The sequence below is a fragment of the Quercus suber genome, unplaced genomic scaffold (assembly GCF_002906115.3).
Source record: "Quercus suber isolate HL8 unplaced genomic scaffold, Cork oak 2.0 scaffold_102, whole genome shotgun sequence".
Classification (NCBI taxonomy): Eukaryota; Viridiplantae; Streptophyta; class Magnoliopsida; order Fagales; family Fagaceae; genus Quercus; species Quercus suber.
This window is the reverse complement of record NW_027069567.1, coordinates 572975-596356: the sequence shown is the minus strand read 5'-3', so window position 1 is coordinate 596356 and position 23382 is coordinate 572975. Positions and strand designations below refer to the sequence as shown.

The 23382-nt window shown below is 38.9% G+C and overlaps 1 protein-coding gene across 1 annotated transcript; it reads right to left on the bottom strand.

The window, feature by feature from the left end:
- Positions 1–1495: 1495 nt before the first annotated feature.
- On the bottom strand, positions 1496–22226 carry LOC111984254 (putative disease resistance protein RGA4). The gene is made up of 17 exons (XM_065774967.1): positions 21972–22226; positions 19014–21365; positions 9747–10511; positions 8932–9341; positions 8579–8813; positions 8342–8416; positions 7216–7396; positions 6414–7018; positions 6137–6320; positions 5921–6006; positions 4254–4384; positions 4058–4126; positions 3856–3952; positions 3377–3502; positions 2492–2786; positions 2003–2148; positions 1496–1870 (listed from the first exon to the last, which is right to left on the bottom strand). Exon 2 carries the CDS (start codon positions 21357–21359, stop codon positions 19083–19085), a length of 2277 nt encoding a protein of 758 aa, XP_065631039.1. The 5' UTR covers positions 21360–21365; positions 21972–22226; the 3' UTR covers positions 1496–1870; positions 2003–2148; positions 2492–2786; positions 3377–3502; positions 3856–3952; positions 4058–4126; positions 4254–4384; positions 5921–6006; positions 6137–6320; positions 6414–7018; positions 7216–7396; positions 8342–8416; positions 8579–8813; positions 8932–9341; positions 9747–10511; positions 19014–19082.
- Positions 22227–23382: the final 1156 nt, after the last annotated feature.

Genomic DNA, 23382 nt, shown 5'->3' with positions numbered 1-23382 from the left:
TTGTTTCTTTGAATACTAATAGAGAAAAATTGAACTATGGAGAATTTCGGAATTCCAAAAGGGACAAAACAACAACATATTTGTCCCAGAAAATGAAAGATCCTCTGTGGAACGCGACTTCTTTCTTCTTTTTTTGAGAGAAAATCTAGTAATGTGGAATACTGTTTTATAATATAATTATACATAAAAAGTTCAATATTTCATAATTAATGTCATCCTAATTAGCCAACTTCATCAAAGAAATATTAAAAAAAAAAAACAAATTAAGGTACATAAACTCTTTTACATAATTAAACATATTAAAAGTTAATGAAATCTCATACATATTATTGTTTTTAAAATTAATAAAATAATCTCACACATGATTAAACTTACCAAAAAAGATTATAAAAAATCAGAAAAGTGGGTTTTATTTATTTATTTATTTATAAGTAAAAAAGCCACAAAAGCAATTACAATTCTTAAATGCATATTCCGCCCAAAATGCCAAAATTTTGTTGAAATGGCCAATATAGGCCAGAATTTGGACCAAGATGAAATAAGGGTTTAGTGTATCAGTTTATATATTAGAACATGGTATTCCAACTGGAACAGCCAGATCAAAATGTAATTTAAAATATTGATTCAAATAAAAAGTATCTAAATTTAAACAAGTCACTATTTTTTAGTTCTATGAAAATTCAATATAGTTGTAGGTTCCAATTAGCTTAATTGGTAAAATATCTTCTTATCGAATAAGAAATCTAAGACTCAAACCCCGACTATATCATAAACTAATTGGTGTCCTAATTTAAAAATACATATAAATCAATATAGAGTAGAATCCATAAGATGAAATTCTATTCTATCTATTATATATATATATATATATCAATATGAGTTTTGGTTAACCCATGAGCCCTCTCTCTCTCTCTCTCTCTCTCTCTCTACCTAGATATTAAAATAAATAAATTTTCTTGGGGAAAATATTAATAATAATTTAATCAACTAATTAGTAACATGAAAATTGATGAATGCTTACCACATCCCTTATGGCAGCTCAAGTTGCGTTAATCCCTGCTCAGTTTGCATTAGAATGATGTCTGTTATTAGGAATAAGTTGTGTTTATAATTCTTTGAAGTTTTACTATTAATTAAGCAAAGTTTCTCTCATACAAATACTTCTTGTATGACAGTAACATAGACAAGTACGCTTAGGTGAATTATGTTCTTGCAGCAATTTTTATTTTTCTTTTGGCCACCATGATGAGCATCTACATTTCACTTCTTTGAATTATTCTTTTATCACTTTCGGATGAAGAGGCCTAGGTTTTAATAATGAGCATTGTTATTATACTGGAAGGAAGTAAGAGCACCACAATATCTAGGGACTAGGAAACCAAGTAAGAACCAGTATCTCTGACCTAACTACAACAATAGAGACGCATTTTTTTCGTAAAATTGTAGCCTGGCATTCATAAGTACCCTTTCAGATACCTAATATTTTTGAAAGAAATTTACTAAGGGGGAAGATGCAGCATCATTTTAGTATACATATGAAAGTTCATTTAGTATTCATGAACCGTACAGGAAAATCTATACAAATATTTAATTTCTTCAAAATGTGTTGGACAAATCATGGACACTATCTAACCTCTGTACACCTCTAAACATGAAAAAAGATATATACAAAGCCTAGATTACTAGAAGAAATTTATTTAATAACTTTTTACACAACTAAGTCATAATTGCAGCTCATCAAGAACTTCCGCTTTCACAGAAGTTGTAAAAGAAATTGGATTGGGTATATTCAGAGTCAGATTGACTGAGTTTGGTCCCACTTATGCCTATTTCCACTAAAATCTAGCTTTGCTCAAACATCCTCCATGTTCTGGAGCATCAAGAGAGGAAAAGATTGTTTCAGATGAGAGACTCCCTTGGAAATTACGTTCAGCCAGAATGGTCACAACTGGATGATAATAAAATAACACTACTTGCAATACTTCTTATTGTATTGACATACGTTTCTGTTGACAGCGGATAGTCTTCCCTTTCTGCAGAATTGGTTCGAAGATAGAACAAAGCAGCCACCTTCTTGGGCAATATGGATCATTGTAGCTTGCCATATCTCCCTTGTTTTGGCTGTAGGTCGAAAATAAATTTCAATGCCTACACATGGCAGCATAAGTATTAAACAAAAGACTGAACAACTATAGTTTGTAAGGAACTCAAGAATATAAAGGGAATGCTGAACAACCCAGTTTAGACCTTATAAAAACACCTAATTGGGAAAGTGGTGATGAATCATGCTAAATTATTCTATAGATATAGTAAATTATTTTACAGATAACAGCACAAGGTACACAAAAACACACAAAAGAGATTTCTTTGTATCCTACAATGACAATGTTAAATTGAATGACAAAAGAAAAGACATTAAAATAACACTCACTAGGAGTTCTTTTATTAGTAACTATGACAAGACTGTAAGTAAAAATGACAAAAGGTATACCTTCAGTATATAAAGTCAGTTCTTAGAGAAGACATTCTATTGTCGCGGCAGATGAGGTCACCTATTATCAAGATTGGAGTCTTAAATACAAGCAGCAATGATGTCTCCGCTGATCAGCACACTTCACATTCTGATGCAATTGGCATTACCTTTTGATGTTTTCCAAGATACCAGCCCAGGGAATCGAAAACTAGAATGGCACTAAAGAGTGAGTCTCCAGCGCTTTTAACTATTCCCTTCTGGAAGTGGACTTCATATTTACCCATTTAAGTAAAAAACTGTCAGCTTTTCAGACCTGCATAAACAAACATTCAACATGATTCAGTCGCAACAAGAATAGAATTACATTCTCCAGTGGGTTATATGCATCACAATAAAATGCATTACAGTGAGCAATAGTAAAGCTTAAAGCTGGAAGTATTGACTAAGCACAAATTTGTTCAACCTTGATTAGCAATTAGCTACTATCCCTGGTTCTTTTCTGGGTAGACTGCAAAATTAACTTATGTAACCATTGATTGAGCATTCATACCTGTATGTTTTAACTTTTTCCCTAAATTTGTGATGCCTCCCTCAATTTTTTCAAATCAGTTTGCAAATTCTCACAAAATAATCATAATTCTATGGCAAGAAAACTGCATTGTATCTTGTTTCAACTTATCACTGACAACGGGGATTTTAGTGTAGGAAATACAATTCAAATTGGATAAAAAGCATAGCTACGATATTTTAGATTTTTATTTAAAGAAGATTTCATTGATAAAAGTTTTTTTTTTTTTTTGGTAGAACATTGATAGAAGTTTTCAATCTTATTTCAGAGTAATACAAATTAATTTTTAAGCCATATTGTATTAAATGAATAATTACAAACAAAATTCAGCTTACAGAGACTTATGTCCATTGCCTTGTCTGCAATCTGTAGGCTGTTACCCTACATACAGGGATATGAAGTGAAGCACCCAAACAGGTTGGCCTCTTAGTTAAGACAACAAGACTGACAAGAAGAGAACACTGAAAAAGAAATTTGAAAATCCATTAATTGAAGCTTACTATTATATGCTCTTTGCAGAGATTTGTAGCTGGGATTATATGTGAAATGATTTTAACAATCAATCAAGTTTGCAAGATGGCAAGGCACCAGATGTATATCTTAGAGCATAACTTGATCTTAGACAAAAAAAAAAAAAAGCATCAAATTTGAGTTTCAAGTTGCTCTTCTTAATTGGGTTCTTCAATTTTTTGCAAACGTCTGAGGACCGGATATCATAGTTTATGCCATTGATTAGTTAGTACTAAAATTTGAACATTCAAAACAAGATATATATGATCATAATCAGTATGTAAGGGTAATCCTTGATGTGTACCTCATAATCTAGAAAATTGCTAAAGTCACTGCAACAAAGACTTTAAGTTAGGAAACCATAACATAGGATTTGAACAACAGACAAATTGTCAGGAATCCTGTATATTCCAAGAAAAAAAAAAGGAGTTATTTCTAATTATATATATAAGAGATAGAAGCAAACTTGGTGAAAAGTGTAAATGTTGGGAAAGCCTAGGCTTTACTTGATGCATTGTCGAAGTGATACCTAATATATCCCTTGCAGGCACATTCAAGTCACGGTTCCAACTAACCTACAACCAGAAGTCTTTTAGGAAAAAGTAAAAAAGAAAGAAAACTGAAGATAGTAAAATTAGCTTAGCTTGAGAATAAATGTAACTGCAATTATGAAGTAATCCAATGATGAGTAAAACAGCTTACCCAACATTATAATTTGATCTCAAAAGAAAAAAAGATGTTAACCTTCTCATTTAATTTGATTTGAATCTCAAGTTATACTTCCTCATAGTGCACACTATACAGCAAACCGGACTTTAAGTTCATCTACAAATCTGTTTAAAATAGAATAAATAATTTGTCTCTGAGTATTTCACATGTTTAAAACTAACTTCAGATGAATTCGGAACATTAATTAACTTTAGAGAAGCTTGAAATATGAATAATGAAAGAGACCTATTTAATCCAAAACTGGTTAGTGAAAACTTAACAATGAAGACAATGTAATAGTAACTAAAGAGCCCTAATCAATGCATTGTTGGTACACCAGAACACACACACGCGCACACACACAGACACAAATAATCTCAAGAAGTTTAGAATTGATTGCTCAAACAAAAATAATTGATTTTTGTTGTTGGATGGAAAATTTGAAGATCTAAGAATGCTATGCAGAAAAATGTGCTACTCTATATGAGCACACAATTTTGAACAAAAATTATGGAAATTAAAAGTTAAGTGCATAAGCTAGTCCATTCAAAGTGATATATTAAACCTAAGGACATTTGAGCAAAAATACCAATTTTAGATTCTTTGAGCTTAGCATAGGAGTCATAAGTTTGTCTAGATAATTGGAACATGGGCAATCTTGATCAATCTATGCTGAAGTACATAACCTCTATTTGGGAAATGAAGGATTACTAGTATGGCATCATCTGTAGCTGGTAGATATCTCAGCTTCTTGCAACTGTTTATAGACATCTCATCAACCAAATAAAGGTTTTGCAACTATAGTGGAAAGTCATCCACTATTGTTTACTCTTTTTGATTTCAAATATCTCACTTGCGATTGTTGAAGTAGATGAGGCAGCAACTTGAGCTTAGGCACACATAATGTTTGATTTGTGTGTAGCCTGAAATGTCGGACATCCTTTAAAAAAATTAAAAGGCTCCACTAAGAATACATCAACTAATTTTTCTTTCTTATATGGATCCAAATTATTTCACCAAACTCAGATGACACCACAATGCAGGGTTAGTATTAAGAGCATTTACTTTTGAAACTCTGAAGAGAATCTAACAAGGATATGGGAAGGTTTTGTTTTCCATTGTCTGGATATGAGAATCTTAATTAATAGGGAAAACTTAGATTTCACAATCTGTAATCCAGGAATAAATCCATGTATCTTGTTAGAAATGGAAAAGAAAAAAGTTTCAAAATGAAAAACATGGAAAATAGAAAATTAAAAAATGTGTACTTGATTATGAAGAATTCCATATAACAGAACAAGGTCATCAACACTCCCTATTGCAGTCAATTTTCCACTGAAATATAAAGAAATAATGAATTTGAAAAGAATAACAATTTTAGTGAATAGTATACAAAGTTGAGAATAGGAAAGAAAAAAAATATTGATAATAAATTTTTTTGGAAGAGAGACAATAGAAGAGAAGAAGAGAACTCGCAAATTTTAGTGAGAGGAAAAAAAAAAAAAGCATTGGAATCAATTTGTAAGTCCGCCATTTGTGATTTTTGGATTATGACTGATCTTTTGTCTGTAATCTAAGGCTTCACAAGATTATAAGTTAAAATAAATCCTCAACCATTGTGCCAAATCTTCCACTTAGGTTTCAATTGAGAGGGATCACACCTTTCTTTACTGGAAGGTAGTGCATTCTTGTTCTTGGGTTTCATTTCTTGAAAAGATATGAAGCTGCCCCACTATTGTTGCAGAAGCTACAAGAAAACAAATACGTTACTTTTTGAATGAAAAGAAATTAAACACGTTAGCTCCTGGATGAGAACCTCAAATCCATGAAGGGTTCCTTGAATTCATAAATTCAAAGGGCTTTACGAAAGTATTTACCCGAAAAGCACGTTCGATTGTGGCTGAAGGCTATGAGTTTTACTCCCAACACCATTTCCCTTCATGTCACCAAATTTCACGCAATTTTGCCGTGATCTCTGATGACTTCTAATAGTACTTTTCTACGTCTTGAATTTCCCACACATTGACTTCTAACGAGCTCTATTCAACATCACCTACCACTCTAGAAAGGTTCCAACATCATTAACATTTAGTGACTCCAACTGATGATATAAATAGGTATCAATATAACAAAGATGAAATGACATTTACTCACCATAAAATTTTGAAGGAATTTATAATAAGTAGGGGAAGAAAATGAATGGTTCCTATCCTTACTGCCCTGACTAAGTTCAGCAGGAAATCTCATATTTCATCTTTTCCCTGCCTTTGCCTTCATCAAGAAGAGCACATTAAGGAAAGTATTGATGTAAAGAGTCTATTTTTCATTTTTGAATATGACATAGGTGCTTGGTAATTACTGATCCTTAATTGTATTTCAAAATTCTAGCATTATGTTTATTATGCTCAGTGCATTCTAACTTTTCAGAAAAGAGAGCAATTATTGATCAAGTTATTAAAAAGTATATTAGAAACCCTAATGATTGGATAAAGCTCAAGAACATATAATATTGGAAAAATAAAAATAATTTTGTGGGAATTAAAACTTTCTCGATGACACTTATGCAAGCATTATTATAATAATTTTAAAATAAAATAAAATAAAATAAACAAAAACCCATTTTTATGCATTCTATTATGTTGAGGGAAGGGCAAGAAAAAAGAAAATAACAAAACCTTCACAATAAAGAGACTTAGACAGCTGAAGTACCCAAACCTGTTTGCCCGTTAGAGGACCCAAGTTGAAAGTACCACGTCTTCCTATAGAAACATTATGCCCAAATTATGTGAAAAACTTGAAGAAAGTAAAATGCTATGTAAGAAATAGCAAATAATTTATGAATAAAAATCCTCTATTTTATTCTAATATGTTTTTTTTTTTTTTTTTTTTTTTTTAAAAAAAAAAAACTAGTATTAGAGAAGAGAGAGAGTAGAAAGTCAGTTTTGGATGGACTTACCACCCGCCTTTCCTGATTTCACATAAACTTCAAGATGCTACTAGAAAAACTGAGGCATTACATTTTCCACATCCTTCCTCTTGATGATGTAATAATGTGGTGAGGCATTGTGTGGGTGCACATGCATCAGCTTTGTGCAATCACATAATTCCTATATGCTGCTCCTAAATAGAATCTTCCCCTAGGACCATCAGCAATAGATAAAAGTTAAAACAATTATAATATATAATTATTATTCTGAATAACCTTCTCAAATGAAAACATTGGACAGCACATGAACTAAGCACAAATGATTCCTTAGTTTATTGTTATTAATGTCTGGCCTGGGATTAATATCCAATAATTTGGCATTTACTTTATTGAGCTAAATCACTAGTCTAGTTTATTGTAATTAACGTATGGAAGAGTATAAAGCTTCCAGTTCTTCAAAATTTGAACCCATCATGAATAAGGAACTTTATATGATATTGAAATCTCAAATGCTAAGAGGTTGAGTCTTGGTGGGATGACAAGTGCCTTTCACCAAAAGCAATAGGTCATGAGTTCAATGTTTGGGAATCACAAAAAGTGGAAGCTTTGTGCATTGAGTAAAACTTTTTTTTTAAAAAAAAAAAAATCTCAAATGCTCAATTTAATAACCTAGATTTAAGTTTTTCTATAGGGAAAATTTAATATATTCACACCCTTGGTTGTCAATGATTAAATGGCTGAATAAAGAACACAAAATTTTACCAGATTCATAAGAGAGACAAAACACGTCAACAATTTTATTTAGAAAAAACAAAGAAAAAAGATGACGTTGGTGATGATTTGCTAAGTTTAATTACCTTCAAGACCAAATTGTATTCCATTATTACAAAATGGTGGTCTCAATTGTTGGGATATGAACAAAATGAGATTTCATGTGTTCTTGGACTTGTTGACTAATAGAATACAACCAACACTAGTCATGCCAAAATAAATTCATAAAAATATTTGGAAAATTTTTTCTTCATCTTTTTCTAAGTAAAAAGTTAGAGAATGTTGTAGAAAAAGTGATAGTGAAGAGAGGATCTTTGGAATGAATAGTATATTATTTGGATTGAAAAAAATATTTCATAAATGAGAAGAAGTGAGAAAAACTTACCACCTTTGACAAACTTCTATTAAACTCCATAAAATTAATTAATTGTTCTTCCAACTGAAAATAATAGAATTTGGCCTGCACATCAAGGCAATATATTTAATTAATAAATAAGAGATAGATTAAAAAAGATCAGAGGAAAGCAAAGAAAGGAAGACATTAGGGAAATTATGAATGTAATTAGTTGATTTAAAGTAGAGTGCAAGAGAAGAGAAGAGGATTAAGTTTAAGATAACTGACCACACACATTGTTGTAATAATATGTGTTAACTTCAAACAGCTTCCTCTTTAATCCATTCCCTGTTATTGGACCAGAATTGGCTGATACTCTCAGCACTTCTATCGTTTAACTTGAGGCAGTACTGAATAAATAGGTGTAGCAAATTGGTGAGCCAATACATGGCATCCACTTTCATCCAAATAAGTAACCAATGTTGAAGAGAGAAAAGGTTTTCCAACCACACTGCCAATTTTACTGTCAATATATCAACAAATTCAGTAAATAGTAGATGAATTAATGAAATCAAGAGGGGTAGATTTTGTTAAAAGGGTGATATCAGAGGAAAAGAAGATGAAATTTTGGGGGAACTCACTAATTTTGATTAACTTCAATCATGATAGTAATTAAATTCACACCCCATTAGACTCTGTGCAATCGTTAACCATTCTGACAGCAACCAACAAGCAATACTCGCTTTTACTGTAAAGTGAGCATAACATGGCAATAACTTCTACCAAACTATCGACCACCAGAAAGAACTCCAGAGAGCATCTCTTTAGTAAGGGATTGGTCCTCTTCCTTTGTTCCCTGAAAGCAGCATTCTTTTACCCAAAATTCAGATGTTGAAGAGAGAAAAAGTTAGCCCTGTGCCAAATCAGAAGCTACCATTGACGCCTCATATGTGCAGCGTAAAGATCCTCAAAATATGACTCCAACTAAGAATGTGCTTAGGTGTCAAAGTTTGGCTGATTGAAAACCGGGGCTAGAATGGCGAAGAATCCTCTGCCAAATCAGAAGCTACCATTAACTCTTATATCAAAGAAATGCTAGGTACCACTAGTGGCCTAAAAATTTTGAAATATTTTGATACATTGCCATGAACAATATACACTACATATATTAGAAAATGAACACAAAATAGATGCAACGCTACCAAGATTTACAAACTCACTTTTTTTTTTTTTTAAGTATTAAAAACAAAGAAATTTTGAATTTAAGAATTATAAACAAAGAATTACGCTAGCATTTTGTTATGTTGGAAAAGAAATAATGCCTCGGACAAAAGGAGAAATTTAAATACCTGAACTTGTGTGTCAAATAAATACATTTCAGCCCCCCAATTGGATAACAACCATCATATAACCTAAATTTTTGAAAGTGAAGAGGAAGAATAGGAGATGGACTTACCACATTGATTTTGTATTACACGACATCGCTCACCAAATTAGAGAAGTTGGTAGAACTTCATCACTACACGACATCGCTAGAGGTCGAAGAAGTAACGTACGCCGCACCTTTAATTCAATATGAGAGAACTTACCACTCTGATCTCAGATTAGGACAATTGCTTACTCTAAATTCCTCAAGGGAACGAAGGGTGTGCAGTCCATCCGGCAAATAACTAAATTTCTCAGAGTCTGATATTTCCAGTGACCGAAGAGAAGTGTAGAAGCCCCATACATACTCGTGTGGTGATAGGGATACCAAATCATCACAACTCCATATCCTCAAAGACATTAGACTCGAATTATTTTTCAATAACTGCTCTGGCAAAGAAGCAAGTTCTGAAATTCCCGAAATACGGAGGTACGTTAGTGTGGTAAGCTTGCTGCTAATTTTTTCAAATGTCGTGCTACTGGCTTGGGAAATATCTAATTCCTCAAGAGAAGGAAAATGACATGGAGCACTTTTCAGTTGCTTACAGTTACGAATGGTCAAATTCTTAAGGCAAGGAAACACTATTCCCGTTGTTGTTGGCTCCATCGCATCCGTCCATTCAACTAGATTTCGCATCGACCACAATTGAAGACTTTTCAAACATGGGAACAATATTTTGTGGTAACCACCATCATTATAGTTGCCGTAAAACTCAGTTCCTATAGATCTTACATTATCCATACCACTTATTACAAGATCCCTAAGACAAGGTAGAAGCCCGAGAGTGGGAAGAACCTCATGATGAGTGTGAACTCGTCAGTGCTTGTTCGATGGACGGAGACGACCTTCCAGCCCTCAGAGATGAACACCGGTGTGGTGCCTGCCACGACGCCTCCGATGCCAAAGTTAATAAAAGAATGTTTAAACAATGCAATTGGAAAGAATTCAAGAAAATGTCTCAGTGAGTTTTTTGTGTGTATGTACCTCTTCTTCAGCAATGTGGGAGGCTTATATACCCTTTCCTGGCCTCTAGCCGTTGGGTAGTTATGGAGGTCTTTAATGCTCCTCTTCGTAACGCCTGAGGCCCTTTAGTGTGCCATTATTACCTTCCAACGGATTGTACAGTTGTCTCTCGAACCGTTTTGTCTGCATTGAATGGTCCGGATATGTTCGTCAGTAAAGAGTATGATTGACTCACCTAGTCTGGGCATGGAATCGTCCGTGCTGATGGAATCGTCAGTAAGTTCATGAACTTCGTCAGTCCCATCAGTTGCCCCCCGATTCTGTGTTCGTCATTGAGATGACGATCATAGAATGCGAAGAGTCTGGGTGTCGTTTGGGATTTCGATCCGCAGTAAATACAAAGCGGCGGCGCTTCGCAAATCGTGGCACACGTGGCACGTGCTGGTAGGTGCAGTTAATGCTTTGATTTGGTGGGACTATTGGACTTCCCGCTGGTTTTTCAGTTTTCCAAGGCCTAAGTTCAAAATCTTCCTTTGCTCACATTCTCTTTTTTCAAAAAGTTTTCTAATCATTTGCTCTTCTTCTCCGGTGAACTCTTTCTGCCTTCTTTCTGCGAACCAGCAACCGGCGTGGTGGTTCCTCCTCTTTTGGTAGTGCTTGCTTCCTCAAGGTATGTTTATTTTTCAGTGTCTTGCTTCCCTGTTTTGTTACTGCCTTGGTTCTGATTCTATTCTTCTTCTTTTTGTTTGGTTGTTGTTGTGTGTTTTTATGGGGGTTTAGTTTGCTGTTGTGTTTTCTGGGTTTTTCATGCTCAGTAGTTCAGAGGTTAGGGTAGCTTGTCCCTCAATTTCGTTTCTTTTTGCTCGGCTAGGTGGATTTTTGGGGGTTTCCTCGAACATTGAGGACTTTGTTTTTGAGGGTAACTGTTTAAGTGTTGCTTTGGCCAATCTGGTGCCTTTGCTTCGTCGGTCTTTGGATTGGTTTAGGGACGAGGTTGGGGTGCGAGTGGATATGTCGGAGGTTAGGTCGAGTGAGCTTGAGACCGGACTGTCGTCCAACGGTGGTCCGGTGGACGAAGATACAGCCGCTTCGGGCTCTCGAGAGGTTAGGGCTTTTTATGCCCAGGGTGAGGCGTGTGGGCTAGATGCCGACACGCTGGCAAGATTTAAGGATAGATTTCAGTTTCCTGATAGGGTTAGGGTTCGTCTTCCCGGTGTGGAGGATCGGGCGTGTCACTTCTTCCCTGGTGAGGTTTGCTTCTACGAGGCTGCCTTTATTTGTGGGTTGAGGTTCCCCGTCCACCCCTTCCTGATGGAGCTATTGCATTATTTTGGCATCGTTCCGGGGCAGCTTATGCCCAACTCCTGGAGAATTCTAGTCAGCTGTATGGGGATATGGCTGGCAGCCAACGACGGGGATATGATTAGGGTAGACGAATTGGTGTATTTGTATCGTTTGAAGGCGTCGAAGGAGTATGGGTATTATGAGTTAGTGCCTTGGGAGAGGGGGACTAGGATCGTCAAGAAATTACCTTCGTCATTCAGGTACTGGAAATCCAGATTCTTTTATGTATCTGGGGACGATTTTGAGACGCCTTCGGGGGAGGTTTGGGGTGATCTCCCGGTGTTACGTCGTCGGTGGGAAATCCCGACTTTAGGTGCGTCAACATTTCTACTTTGTTTCTTTGAGTTTTGTCGCATTTCTGTTTATGGCTATTGACATCGTCCTTATTTCTTTTTGTAGTTAAGAGACGACCTAAGCTCAAGAGCAGGTACAGAGAGCGAGTACAGAAGTCCATTAAGTACGCGCAGACGATCGAGAACTGGGACGACCTCGTCAATCCCAGAACTCTTGCGTTCTTTTGTATCGGGCCTGAGCCTTCTGCTTTTGTTCTGAAGAACCTAGACATCGAAGGAAAAAAGAGTAAGTTGCATCTTCGTCAGTACCGACCTTTCCTGTCCTTATGCTTTCCTTCGTGGCTAACGTTTTTCTTTTGGCAGAGATGACGTCGAAGTTTAACAAGGACATGTACGCCAAGATGAGGGCGAAGAAGGGCGAGCCCTTGTCTAACATAGGCAAAAAGACAGTGCGCGTAGTGGGAAAGGGTCTGTCGGCCACTCCGCCGTCTTCTGCTACTCCCCTTTTGTCCGGTACAGAGACGACGAGGACTGCTTCTCCGTCTACTTCAGTGGAAGAGCTTCCCACGCCCATTGCCAAGAGGCCACGTCTGACGGGGAAAGACAAGGAGAAGGAAGTAGGGGATGCTGGGCGCTCGTCGGTTTGGAGCGATGAGAAGTTGGCGGTCGATAGGGCTCACACTCTAGTGACTTCCGACGACCTCAAGGTCTTCTCTGGGGTTCCTTTTAATACGGTCGCTAGTGGCCACGTCCATAAGTTAGTCCAGGTAAAGAGCTCTTCTCGATAAACCACTTTCATTCTTTTTTTTTTTTTTTTTTTTTTTTTTGGCATTTGTCGCATTCTCTGACAAACTTTGCTGCGTCGTCTTGCATGGTTGGCCAGAAGTATCCTGTTTGCATGATCTTTCTCACCAAGGATCTCGATCCTGCATGGTCCCCACAAATTCCTTCGTGCACTTCCCTCAGGATGTATTCCGCATCTCCTTCGTCCACGCATCTCAAGTAAGGCATGGAGAAACCTCTCTTGTATAAGGTGTCATTGAGAATCGTGAATCTGGCGGCTCTCTTCTTGATCTTCCTAGCTTCATATGTGTCCTGGGGCAACCGTCCTTCCTGGAGAAAGGACAGGATTGGCGTCATCCAGCTACTTTCGTCCCGGACTACGAATGTCAAGACTTCTTCTATGCTGGGGTTTCTCTGCGTCTCCATCATTAGGTCTATCCTTGACTCTGCTTCGTCAGACGAGGCTATTTTCGAAACTTCGTCTGCGGCCCTGTTCTGGCTTCTCGGAATTTGGACGAACTCCACCTTTTCAAACTCTTTTGCCAAATGGTTCGTCAATTTGAGGTATTTCTGCATTCGTTCTTCTTTTGCTTCGTATTTCCCTTTTACCTGCCCGATTACTAGCTTTGAGTCGTTTTGGACCTACAAGCTCCTGGCCCCTAGCTCTTTCCCTAGCCTCAGGCCCGTCAGGATTCCTTCGTATTCAGCCTCGTTATTGGTGGCCGGGAATTTTAGCTGCACTCCATACTTCAATACTTCTCTGTTGGGGGTTGTTATGACTACCCCTACTCCTCCTCTCTTTGGGCTGACGAGCCGTCAGTCTGTATTATCCATACCTCGTCTTCGCTGGCATGGTTGAAATCGTCTGGATAAGTAAACTCGGCGATGAAGTCTGCCAGCGCTTGTGCTTTAATGGCCGTCCTGGGATGGTACTCCACGTCGAACTGACTGAGTTCAATTGCCCATTGGATCACTCCTCCCCGCTTCGGGCTTGCTCATTGACTTTTTGATGGGTTGGTCCGTCATCACTAAGATCGGATTTGCCTGGAAGTATTGTCTGAGCTTGCGCGAGGCTACTATCAAGGCGAATGTGATCTTCTCGATCTTCGGGTACCTGAACTCAGCTCCTTGGAAGGCTTGGCTGACGTAGTAAACTGGAACTGTTTCCTATCTTCTTCTCGAATTAAGGCTGCACTGACGGCGGTAGATGATACTGCTAAATACAAATACAAGTTCTCTCCTTCCTTTGACGGGCTCAGGAGTGGCGGGTTGCTGAGGTAGAGCTTCAGCTCCTGGAACGCCGCTTCGCATTCGTCAGTCCATTCGAAAGCATGCTTCAAGGTCTTAAAGAAAGGCAAGCATTTGTCCGTGCTCTTGAGACGAATCTGTTGAGTGCAGCAACTCGGCCCGTGAGCTTCTGGACCTCCTTGACGGTCTTAGGTGATGCCATTTTGATTATCGCCTGTACTTTCTCGGGGTTTGCTTCTATTCCTCTTTGGGACACCATGAACCCCAGGAATTTTCCTGAGGCAACACCGAAAACGCATTTACCAGGGTTCAGCTTCATCTGGTATTGTTTGAGTGTTTTGAACGTTTCCCTCAGATCGTCCAGATGTGCAAGTTCTTGTTTGCTTTTGACGAGCATGTCGTCAACATACACCTCCATGTTCCTGCCTATCTGCTTAACGAACATTTTGTTTACCAATCTCTGGTAAGTTGCTCCAGCGTTCTTCAGTCCAAACGGCATCACATTGTAACAGTAGAGCCCTTGACTCGTAATGAAGGCGGTTTTCTCTTGGTCCTCGTCAGCCATTTTTATCTGGTTGTACCCTGAGAACGCGTCCATGAAAGTCAGTAACTTGTGTCCGGCTGTAGAGTCTACGAGTTGGTCTATCCTGGGGAGAGGAAAGCTGTCTTTCGGGCAGGCCTTGTTTAGGTCTGTGAAGTCCACGCACATCCTCCATTTCCCATTGGCTTTCTTCACTAGGACGACGTTCGCAAGCCAATCTGGATAATATACCTCTCTGATGAATCCTGCCGCCAACAGTTTACTCACTTCGTCAGCGACAGCTTGGTCTCTCTCGGGTGCAAAGGTTCTTCGTCGTTGCTTGATGGGTTTTCTTCCTGGGTCCACATTCAGCCTGTGTTGGATGATTTCGGGAGATATGCCTGGCATATCGTCATGGCTCCAAGCGAAGACGTCCAAGTTCTCCCGAAGGAACTGTATGAGCTTTGCTCTCATCTCAGGACTGAGGGTTGTCCCTATCCTGGTTGTCTTTGCTGCTTCTCCTTCAATCAGCTCTACTGTCTCCAGTGCTTCTGTCTTTGGTTCCTCTTTTTCTTCTATCGTCAACGTTTGGTTTTCCCTGGCCGCAAACATAGCCTGGTAACACTCCCGGGCTAATATTTGGTCTCCTCTAACTTCCCCGACGCCATTTTCTGTTGGGAATTTTACCTTCAGGCAGTAGGTAGATGTGGACGCTTTCCACTTATTGAGTGCTGGCCTCCCAATAATGACGTTATACGACGAAGGAAATCTACCACCAGGAAGTCTATATGACGAGTCAATTGTCTTGGGTATGTCCCTACCGTGACGGCCAGTGTTACTATGCCTTTTGGGTACACTCTTCGCCGCTGAAGCTGACGAGGGGGGAGTCAAATGGACGCAGCCTTCCTGGGTCCAGTTTCAATTGTTGAAATGCAGGAAAGTAAATGATGTCAGCGGAACTGCCGTTGTCCACGAGGACCCTTTTTGTGTTAAACCCTTCTATAGTTAGCATGACGACCAAAGGGTCATTGTGAGGCTGTTTCACTCCCCGAGCATCGTTCTCGTTAAAGGTCATGTCTTGATCACTTCGTCTGTGCTTTGGGGGGCTCCATGTGGACGCTATTCACTTGTCGTTGGTGCGCTTTCTTGAGTGATTTGAACGAACACCCTGAGATAGGTCCACCTGAGATCGTCTGTATTTCCCCGATCACATTTTGGGAAGGTTGGGGCTGATGACTCCCGCTTTTTGACGAGGACTCATGTTGGCCCTTGTTTTCACCTCGGATTTTGTGTATTCTCCCTTCTTTATAAACTTCTGCAACTTTCCTTTCCGTATCAACTCCTCTATTTGTTCTTTGAGATCCCTACAGTCTTCAGTGTAATGGCCATGATCTTTGTGGAATCGACAATACTTACTTCTGTCACGGACGTTAGGAGACGAGTGTAATGGCCGCGGCCATTTGAGGTAATGTTCATCTTGAATCTGTGTCAAAATTTTGTCAATAGGCATAACAAGAGGAGTGAATTTTACCGTCCGTGAACTTTTATCGTCTTTCCTTCTGACCCCGTCATTATTTCGACGATCCGAACGATCCCGCTTCTGTCCTCTACGGTCGTCCTCCCTTTTCTCTTTGTCCTCCGTTCTCTCCTTGTCCCTGATAGCGGCCAACGCGTCCTCGGCGTTCATGTATTTCTGCGCTTTAAGGAGCATTTCAGCCATCGTCTTTGGGGGGTTCTTCGCGAGCGAACTGACGAGATCCCTAGACTTCAATCCTGCTTTGAAAGTTGTCAACTGTACCATATCGTCAGCCTCGTCTACCTCCAATGTCTCCCTGGTGAAGCGCTTCACATACGACCTCAATGTTTCCTTTTCTCCTTGCCTGATGGTGAGCAGGTGATCCGCGGTCCTCTTTGGTCGTTGCCCTCCAATGAAATGTCGCAGGAAAGCATTGCTCAGCTGCTTAAATGTGTCGATTGAAGACCTTGGCAATTTCGTGAACCATTCCCGGGCAGCTCCCTTGAGTGTTGTTGGGAATGAACGACACAGTATTTCGTCCGGGGGCTGTTGAAGCCCAGGGTTGTTTTGAAAGTATTCAGGTGATCTTGGGGGTCTTTCAGCCCATCAAAGGGCTCGAGCTGAGGTAGCCGGAACTTTGAAGGCACTGGGCAGTCGAGGACAACTGTTGTGAATGGTGAATCCGTCGCCCGAACCAGTCGATCCACGCTTCGATCTGTTTTTTCTTTGATGGCATTCCTTAGTTCGTCCATCTCCCTCCTCATTTCCCGAAGAATGTCCGAATTTTGCTCGACGGGAGTATTTGGCCCTCGATGGTCGCTTCTTCTGCAACTTTCCCCTTCACCTTCTTGATTTCCTCTCAAGCGATTTTCCTCCTGCTGAAGTCGTTGCTTCATCTCCTGGTTTTGCTTAGTCAGCTCTTCTACCGTGGCTGCAAGTGCCTGGACTTGTTGAACTAGGGCTGCGGGATCTTGATTGGACTCCATCCTGAAATGAACAAGGGTAGGAAACTGCTATTTCGAGTTTGAACGTGAAGACTAGGTTCCCACAGACGGCGCCAAACTGATGAGTGTGAACTCGTCAGTGCTTGTTCGATGGACGGAGACGACCTTCTAGCCCTCAGAGATGAACACCGGTGTGGTGCCTGCCACGACGCCTCCGATGCCAAAGTTAATAAAAGAATGTTTAAACAATGCAATTGGAAAGAATTCAAGAAAATGTCTCAGTGAGTTTTTTGTGTGTATGTACCTCTTCTTCAGCAATGTGGGAGGCTTATATACCCTTTCCTAGCCTCTAGCCGTTGGGTAGTTATGGAGGTCTTTAATGCTCCTCTTCGTAACGCCTGAGGCCCTTTAGTGTGCCATTATTACCTTCCAACGGATTGTACAGTTGTCTCTCGAACCGTTTTGTCTGCATTGAATGGTCCGGATATGTTCGTCAGTAAAGAGTATGATTGACTCACCTAGTCTGGGCATGGAATCGTCCGTGCTGATGGAATCGTCAGTAAGTTNAATGTCGCAGGAAAGCATTGCTCAGCTGCTTAAATGTGTCGATTGAAGACCTTGGCAATTTCGTGAACCATTCCCGGGCAGCTCCCTTGAGTGTTGTTGGGAATGAACGACACAGTATTTCGTCCGGGGGCTGTTGAAGCCCCAGGGTTGTTTTGAAAGTATTCAGGTGATCTTGGGGGTCTTTCAGCCCATCAAAGGGCTCGAGCTGAGGTAGCCGGAACTTTGAAGGCACTGGGCAGTCGAGGACAACTGTTGTGAATGGTGAATCCGTCGCCCGAACCAGTCGATCCACGCTTCGATCTGTTTTTTCTTTGATGGCATTCCTTAGTTCGTCCATCTCCCTCCTCATTTCCCGAAGAATGTCCGAATTTTGCTCGACGGGAGTATTTGGCCCTCGATGGTCGCTTCTTCTGCAACTTTCCCCTTCACCTTCTTGATTTCCTCTCAAGCGATTTTCCTCCTGCTGAAGTCGTTGCTTCATCTCCTGGTTTTGCTTAGTCAGCTCTTCTACCGTGGCTGCAAGTGCCTGGACTTGTTGAACTAGGGCTGCGGGATCTTGATTGGACTCCATCCTGAAATGAACAAGGGTAGGAAACTGCTATTTCGAGTTTGAACGTGAAGACTAGGTTCCCACAGACGGCGCCAAACTGATGAGTGTGAACTCGTCAGTGCTTGTTCGATGGACGGAGACGACCTTCTAGCCCTCAGAGATGAACACCGGTGTGGTGCCTGCCACGACGCCTCCGATGCCAAAGTTAATAAAAGAATGTTTAAACAATGCAATTGGAAAGAATTCAAGAAAATGTCTCAGTGAGTTTTTTGTGTGTATGTACCTCTTCTTCAGCAATGTGGGAGGCTTATATACCCTTTCCTAGCCTCTAGCCGTTGGGTAGTTATGGAGGTCTTTAATGCTCCTCTTCGTAACGCCTGAGGCCCTTTAGTGTGCCATTATTACCTTCCAACGGATTGTACAGTTGTCTCTCGAACCGTTTTGTCTGCATTGAATGGTCCGGATATGTTCGTCAGTAAAGAGTATGATTGACTCACCTAGTCTGGGCATGGAATCGTCCGTGCTGATGGAATCGTCAGTAAGTTTATGAACTTCGTCAGTCCCATCACCTCACATTTCTTGCAACCAATTAATTTGATATTAATCAAATTGTCATATAGCAAAAAGCCATCCCTTGCCTAATGACTTGTCAACGTCCATGATGGGAATTTCTCCCCTCCAAAACCATCAATTGTTAAGCTCTTCAAATATCGGTGAGGTTGGAGTCCTTCCAACACCTCTTCATCATTATTGTGGTTGTCTTCTCTTTCCTCACTCCAGTAAAGTCCCAAGTTGTATACTTTTGTCTTTTCAGCTAATTTTGCACTTCTTGAGGCTTCTTTATCTTTCACATGCTCTAGCCTATGAATGTCTAATTTTCCTTTTAGTTGATTTAAGCATCCCAATTCTTCGATCTGAAAACCTGTGCCTTGACCCACAATGAAATATTGCAAAGTTTGCAAACAAGTCAACTGCCCTAAGTCTTTAGGCATTTGGCTAGATCTATAACCATTAAAATAAATATGTCTCAAGTTAATCAAATTTTTTAGATCTTTCGGAAGCTCTTTGAGATTACCACAAAAGTTGATTCTTAAAGTTTGCAAATTGTAGAGCTTGGTGATGGCCTTTGGCAATGCTGTGATGGAGGTACTTGAGATGCTAAGAAGCCTCAAATGTATTAATAGGCCAATTGAACTTGGCAATTCTTTTATACTGTATCCATGTAATTTTAAAACACGTAAACATTTAAAATTGAATACTATGTTGCCAAGTGTAGCATTTTCTGAAATAAATGTGCGCAATTTCCAAGCATCATCTTTTAAATTTGAAATTCTTGGTATATTTTTGCCATTAGATTGGATCACCAAATGCCGTACAAGGTTGATATCATCTCCAAAATCCTCATTTAAAATTAGGGTCTCGGATTTTGATACTGAGAGAGCTAGATCATGTACCAAATCATGCATCTTGCATATGATAATATTATCATATTTATCCTTTACCTCATCTTGGAATAAGGAATTTGCTAATAAGATATCAAAAAACATATTACCAATATCCTCCATCACCAAACGACTTCCTAGAGATGGTTGAAGGAACCCTTCAGCCATCCAAAGCTCAATTAATTCTTCCTTATAAATCATATAATCTTTAGGAAAAATTGAACAATACGCAAAACATTGTTTAAGAGATGGTAATGGAAGATGATCAAAGCTCAATTTTAATATTGGTAACATTTCATTATTACCATGTGGAGAATTCAAAATTTCATTGTTTAGAAGTGCTAACCATTCACTTTTCTCCTTTTTACGACACATCATCCCTCCTAGGACTTTTGCAGCTAATGGGACCCCTCCACATTTTTTGGCAATATCCCTTCCAATAGCCTCCAAATCTTGGGTTAGTGGAATTGAAGATACTCTTTTCTTGATTATGAACCAACATTCTTCCTTGGATAGTTTTTCTAAGTGATGTCGGGGATATGTCTCCATGATTTCTGCCACTTTGTCACTACGGGTTGTAACAATGATACTATTTCCAGTATTTGACATAATTCCTAACAAACAATTCCTTAATGTATCCCATTTTAGTATGTCTTCATTCCATACATCATCAAGGATGAGAAGATATTTTTTCCCCTGCAACTCTTTTTGAAGGTTTTGAAGTATTGCATTCTTACTTTCTAAAGGACTTGAGTTATTGGTAAGGGATTCAAGGATCCTTCTTAAAATATTTTTGTCATTGAAATCTTGGGAGACACATACCCATATTGTCTTATCAAAATTTTTTTTTACTAGCTTATGATTGTACACTAGTTTTGCAAAAGTTGTCTTTCCCAAACCAGCCATGCCGACTATAGGAATGACTGAGAGTTGTTGATTGGTTGCACTAGTCAGCAAGCTCACTATTTTTGAAACTTCAGTTTTCCTTCCTACAACTTCTGAATGATCAAGAAAGGAGTCTGTCTCTCTAGTTGGAATAATCTCAACATTTGAATCTACCGACAATAATCTATCAAGTCCAAACACATTTGCTAACTTATTTGCGTTTGCTAGTTTTTCCTGAACAGCCTTAATTTTTTTTGCCATCTTGGTACGAAATAAAAAGGGATTGGAGGTTGAGCAGATGTCACGTACCTTTCTCTTTCTATTGTTTCCAACTTCTATCTTTTGCCGTAGATTCTCGTATGCAAACTCGTCCAGCACATCGTCAGCTTCATAAGCAACATCTTCAAGCTTCTGGAGCCAAAGCTTCACAGACTCATCTTTCACTTGTCTTCTCTCGGCATCAGTCAAAACAGCTCGAATCATGGTTAATGATTCACCAAGCCCTCTTAGCTCCTCCACGCAGACCCAAGCATCGCCGATCAGCTCAGCAGCAAATGAAATCACCCTGCCTACGATTTCCTCGGCCATCGTGCTCTGCTGATAAGTCAAAATAAATTGAAAACCATTCAGAAACTATAGAAGAACTGGGTGATGCGTCAAAAAACTGACAACTATTATTGAGGGAAGAGTGAAACTATAGAAGAATTGTGCTTGTGATGCGTTAATGACTTAACGGCCATCGCTTTCTTCTTCTTTCTCTTTTTCTTTCTTTCTTTCTTTTTTTATTTTATTTTTTATTTTATTTTTATATTTTTTTTTAAATTGTCTTCATTTTCTAATGAAAATTAATTGTAAAGTTTGTTAACATAATTGGTTAGAAGTATCTAGTTTGTAAATGATCAAATGAGCATTGCGTGCTTTCATTACCACAAGTACAACAACTGCAGTGGAATAGCAAAAAATGATCTGTTGCATGCATGTATAAAGATGATTTAGTTCATAGATTACAGCTTTGAGAACGACAATTTTTTTTCCGTACACGGGAAAAAAAGTAAATAATAGAAAAACACTTTTCCTTCTTTACAAGGTGGAGGTATTAGGTTTGAGTTATGAAGCAGAAATTGATAGTCATAGTCATAACAATATTGATGAAAACAATAATAAGATGAAGCACAAATTATTTCCAGAACTGAGTCTTACTTGGCAATGTGAAAACTTGAATTTCTCCTTTGAGAAGCAATGCACTTGATGATCTTTGGTAAGAGATAATAATTTTGGAATTGGAGATTACAAAGAAAGGGAAATAGTACAAGAGAAGAGGTTGTGAATTACCAATAGGAATGAGATCTTGGAGGCTTTAGTGTTTTGTCTGTTTCAGTTGAAGGTATAGTAGAACTTTTCTAGGGTGAGAAGGGAGACATTTATTAGTTCAAAATTGGACGAACAGTTGAACTTGAACCCATCTACTCAACTCGTCGAAACTCATAAAAATAAAATAAATAAAGAAGAGGAATAAGCAAGCAAGCTAAGTAGCAAAAAAAGTTAGGTCCAGGTCTGATACATTGAACTGAAGGGGTCAAAATACAATTTCTCGTAGTACTCAAAAAGAGTTAGTTGGCAATTTTGTATTTGAATATTTTAGATCATCTTCTCAATTAATTTAAATTTTGTTGACTGCGAACTTTGTAGCTTAACTGGTAGGTACATTATAATACTTCCAATAGAGGTATTTAAGATCCAATTCCCCTCCATAATTGTATCTGTGGGGCCTATAGGCCTGATAGCCTCGGCCCATCATTTAGCAGGCCCAAGGCCCATGCCGAGGAGCACAAGCTATTTTGGACTAAAGAGGGGGAAAGTCTATTTTCCCAATCCACGCCGAGGACTACCTTATCCTCGGCCTGACAAAGGTGATTTTGGGGAGAGGCTAACCCCAAAGTAAGCTGTCACTCTCGCATTTAATGCATTCAACTAACCCCCCTGGCCACATTAATGGGGAGGTAACCCCTTGGCAGGATAACATTGATTAGAGTGAACCACTTGAGTACCGATAAGGCCTCTGATGGGACGGACGACCAGAAGAAAGGCAAATAGATGATCAACAGATGGAAGCAGGAGATAGGAAGATGAAAACTATAAAAGAAAAGCTAGTAAAGCCAAAGAGAGGGGGGGGGGGAAAAAAGAAAGAACATTAAGGCCTCCTCGGCCACAGGCCGAGGAGCATCCCCCCATTTGTAAAGGAACTCTTAACATTTTTTATAAGAAAAGTTCTTGCATGGTGATCGACGGCCAGCACCTAGACCTGTCAACCCACTCTCTATAAATTTATTGTTTGGGCTTATTGGGCTAAGGACCCATCACTCAGGGTCAATCCAAATTGAGTCCCTACAATTGGCGCCGCTTGTGGGAAGGATTAGGGTGCTGGCCGGCGCACCAGGTAAGTGTTCTAAGTTCTAAGTATTCGTTTTACAGTAGGTTGAAAAGATAAGAGTTCTAAGTTCTAGGTATTCGTTTTGCAGTAAGTTAAAAAAAAAAAAAACAAAAAAAAAAAAGACAAAAAATATATAGAAGATTTGGCAGCAAAAAAAAAAAAAAAAAAAAAAAAAAAAAA

Excerpts from the sequence above, each read along its gene's own strand:
- LOC111984254 (XM_065774967.1), bottom strand. The coding sequence starts at position 21,359 with ATGGCCGAGGAAATCGTAGGCAGGGTGATTTCATTTGCTGCTGAGCTG.